Consider the following 3511-nt stretch of genomic DNA (forward strand, 5'->3'; position numbering starts at 1 on the left):
TTTCTCTCCTAAGCAAAATCCACTTGTCTCTCTAAAACACACATCTTTGTATTCTCCATCCACTCCGCATTTCACATTTCACAATTTGCCTTCTTCTTCTCTTCCCAGGTTCCAATATTCACCCTTCTTGGATCTTAACGCCTCCAAGCTTATATTCTCTACCAACCCACATCGCCATTTGCGCCATTCCTTCCTTGCAGATCAAGCACCCCTTTTGGCTAACAATAAGAAAGCTTGGTTTTTTATTTTTGTGGGGGTTGGTTCCAAAAATGGCTTCTTTCACGGTCCCATGTCCCAAGTGCCCTTCTCCTTCTTTGGGATTGAACTCCCAGAAGCTCTTGAAGCCATCTCTCTCGTTTGGATCTTTGGCTGCTGAGTCAGCTTCATCTGGGATTCGGGTATGGCTGATTTCTTATTTGTGTAGAATGTAAAACGGATCTCGTTTTGAATTGTTAACACCCTTATTATATTATTATTTTCAGCAAAAAATATACTCAGCGAATTCCAATGTAGTTTCTGTGGTGCTGGTCCTTTAAAAGCTAAAATGATATTGCTTCATCTTTTCCTTTCTTTTTTTTTTCCCTTAACTTCCTGTTGCTATTTTTTCCCCCAGCATCTAACATTTTACATACGATATGTATTGTTATATACAGATTCCATAGCTTTTCTTGGATTATATTTTCAGGTGTTTTGATCATCTGGTTTATTTTAGTACTGAAGAAAGGGCAAGCACCTTAATAATTGATTGATTTTCTTTTCATTTTCTCTGTTTTCATGACAGAATTAGTCAAATATTTCTAATAGTCAAATATGCATGAGTATATTTTAGAATGTGTATAAGTTTTTATTATGTGCATGTTAATGCTTTCATATATAGTTAATTTCCCTTCATGGGGGACTACAAATGAAGATTTTAAGCATTTTTTTCCCTTTTAGATAGAAATTCATTATATTCATTTTATTGGATGCCACTAATTTCCTATGTGCTGAGAAATTCAGAGTTCATCCATTGATAAAATTTCATTTTTGTAAAAGTGGTATGGTATCTATCCACTGACTAATAATAATCAATGTGTCAAATGCTTTGCAATTACTTTTATTTATTTATTTTTCAATTTTTCTTGTTAATCCTTTTTTTTTTCTGATTTACTATTATTTCCTGCAGTGCCTTAATGGGAAGCAATTTTCTGTCCAGAAGCTTCAAGCACAACGCCGTGAGGTTAGTTTCACTTTTAATTCGGACGAAAATTGTCATCCTATTGTTAAATTATGTTCTTGATGACTTGAGATCAAGTTCATTTCACATTAATTACCATGATTTGTGCAACATAGGCTGTTACTACTATTGAAAACTCTGCACCTGTATTGGTCAGTGGACCTAAAGTCGCCGCACCAAATGAGAAAGAAGACCAGAATGGGAAACCCGGTGGCACTACCACAGATCCATCTTTGGTTTCTGCATTCATGGCTCAAGTGGCAGACCTTGTAAAGTAAGACTAAGTCGCCACACCCTGCATGAAATTGCATGACCCTTTCTCTATCTGCATATCTATTTGAGTTTAATTATGATGTGCTAATAGTTCAAAAAGTTTTACCCTGTCACCTAATCAAATTCATTCGTTTAGATGACCATTTAAGTAATAAGGTATCAAGGTAGTTACTTTTGATTATGTGGCAATATATGTTCGGATGCCTATATAAAACTTGTTATAATTACATAGTTACAATACAAAAAAATTAAGTCCTATCTAATTTAGGACATGAATTGTTTCAATTGTTCTTATATGATGTTATTTTCATTGGTAGGCTTGTAGATTCCAGAGATATTGTGGAATTGCAACTTAAACAGTCAGATTGTGAGCTCATGATAAGGAAAAAGGAAGCTTTGGAGCCTCCTCCCCAGGTTATAGCCCCGGCATCAGCACCAATGCATTATGCTGCATATCCTTCTCCGCCACCTCCACCACCACCAGTGGCAGCATCTTCCACTCCTGCAAGCTCTCCACCTGCAAAAGCAGCACCTGCCTTACCTTCCCCTGGAAAAGCAAGCACATCAGGTCACCCACCGCTGAAATGTCCAATGGCGGGAACCTTTTATAGGAGTCCAGCTCCTGGTGAACCTCCATTTGTCAAGGTACAGCAGCACCACACTTCAATATCAATTTGGTCCCTCAAAGTTACATGTGACAATAGCTTTTCCTGAAAGATCCATGTGACATCGTTTTAGTTCTTGAAAGATACATGTGATATTAAATAAATTCATAAAAAAGAAAATCTCAAATAGCTGTCGCATGCATTTTTTGAGGATCAAAGTGATGTCAAATAGATGTCACATGCCATCTACAAAGCATACACGGTATCAAGGACATTAGTTCTGCATTAATAATTTTTGCTTCTGCTTTAGGTGGGAGATAAAGTACAAAAAGGACAGGTTATATGCATTATTGAGGCCATGAAACTGATGAATGAAATCGAGGTACGCATATTATTTGTTTGTTTTCTTGTTTATTCCCACGAATCGTTGCACTGATCGTTCCCTTTTTTGATTTCTTGTTTGCTTACCCATTTATTTTGTACTACTTGTATCTCATTATTGTTTTAGTTAACCACTTCCATATAGTAATATACTGAAATCTATAATACAAGGCACTCTAATTATAGCATTTACTTGGTACAGTGTTTTGAATTCCATCTCGTGTAGCCAAATTATAGCACTCTAATTCTTTGCTTGTTTTGATGGCAGGCTGATCAAACAGGAACAATAACTGAGATACTAGCTGAAGATGGGAAACCAGTCAGTGTAGACACGGTACTCTCTCTCTCTCTCTCTCTCTCTCATATGGCAGCACATCTACAAGCTCTATTCTTGAATTTTCTAATTAAAATTCTTGTCATCTATGCAGCCTCTCCTTGTAATAGCTCCGTGAGCATCGGAACGGATGTTAGTTCCAAGGTGATGGGGATGTTTCCTGTTGGATAGCATAGGATTTGATGTTTTTAGGTTTTCTGTTGGTGAGAAATTTGTTGAACTTGAATCATACTATTTTGTCACTTGAGAAAACTTTAGCTTCTTAGTCCCCTTCGCTCGTACACCTCTTCATATTTTTAGAGATATTTTAGACATAAAAGCACCGCATAATATATCAGAATGGAATATTCGAATATGTAGTTATAAGCAGTTTTGATATTTGTAGTGTTGAAGCTTTTATGTGTTTGATTATTGATGGGTTCTTTCTTGTATCTGTTGGCTGTTATGTTTGTTATATACTTATATAGCATCTTTCTATATCAAATACTCAAGATGCAGCAAATCCGTAGCCCATCCATCTGTACTTCTGTAGCACGATTCTATATTTTACTTGGTCTTAATACCATGTCGAGATTTTAAAAGCTGAGATTTGGTTGGAAGCTTGGTTCAAGTGGCCTCCCGAACAACTACATCCGGGTTCAAATTTCTCTAGTGGAAAAAAGAACCATGTAGTGGGAGGGGGTGTGTTGTGTTGTAAAGAGG

At 36.6% G+C, this 3511-nt stretch overlaps 1 protein-coding gene across 1 annotated transcript; it reads left to right on the top strand.

Moving 5' to 3' along the window:
• LOC107623785 (biotin carboxyl carrier protein of acetyl-CoA carboxylase 2, chloroplastic) lies at window positions 14–3243 on the top strand. Its single transcript, XM_016326158.2, has 7 exons — window positions 14–398; window positions 1166–1219; window positions 1333–1490; window positions 1807–2134; window positions 2405–2476; window positions 2744–2809; window positions 2904–3243. Exons 1-7 carry the CDS (start codon window positions 270–272, stop codon window positions 2925–2927), a joined length of 831 nt encoding a protein of 276 aa, XP_016181644.1. The 5' UTR covers window positions 14–269; the 3' UTR covers window positions 2928–3243.

Source organism: Arachis ipaensis, chromosome B10 (assembly GCF_000816755.2).
Source record: "Arachis ipaensis cultivar K30076 chromosome B10, Araip1.1, whole genome shotgun sequence".
Lineage (NCBI taxonomy): Eukaryota > Viridiplantae > Streptophyta > Magnoliopsida > Fabales > Fabaceae > Arachis > Arachis ipaensis.

Bases quoted from the DNA above. Each gene is read 5' to 3' on its own strand.
- LOC107623785 (XM_016326158.2), top strand. From the start codon at position 270: ATGGCTTCTTTCACGGTCCCATGTCCCAAGTGCCCTTCTCCTTCTTTG. The intron at 399-1,165 runs GTATGGCTGATT...TATTTCCTGCAG, and splicing joins CAGCTTCATCTGGGATTCGG to TGCCTTAATGGGAAGCAATT. The intron at 2,477-2,743 runs GTACGCATATTA...TTTTGATGGCAG, and splicing joins AACTGATGAATGAAATCGAG to GCTGATCAAACAGGAACAAT.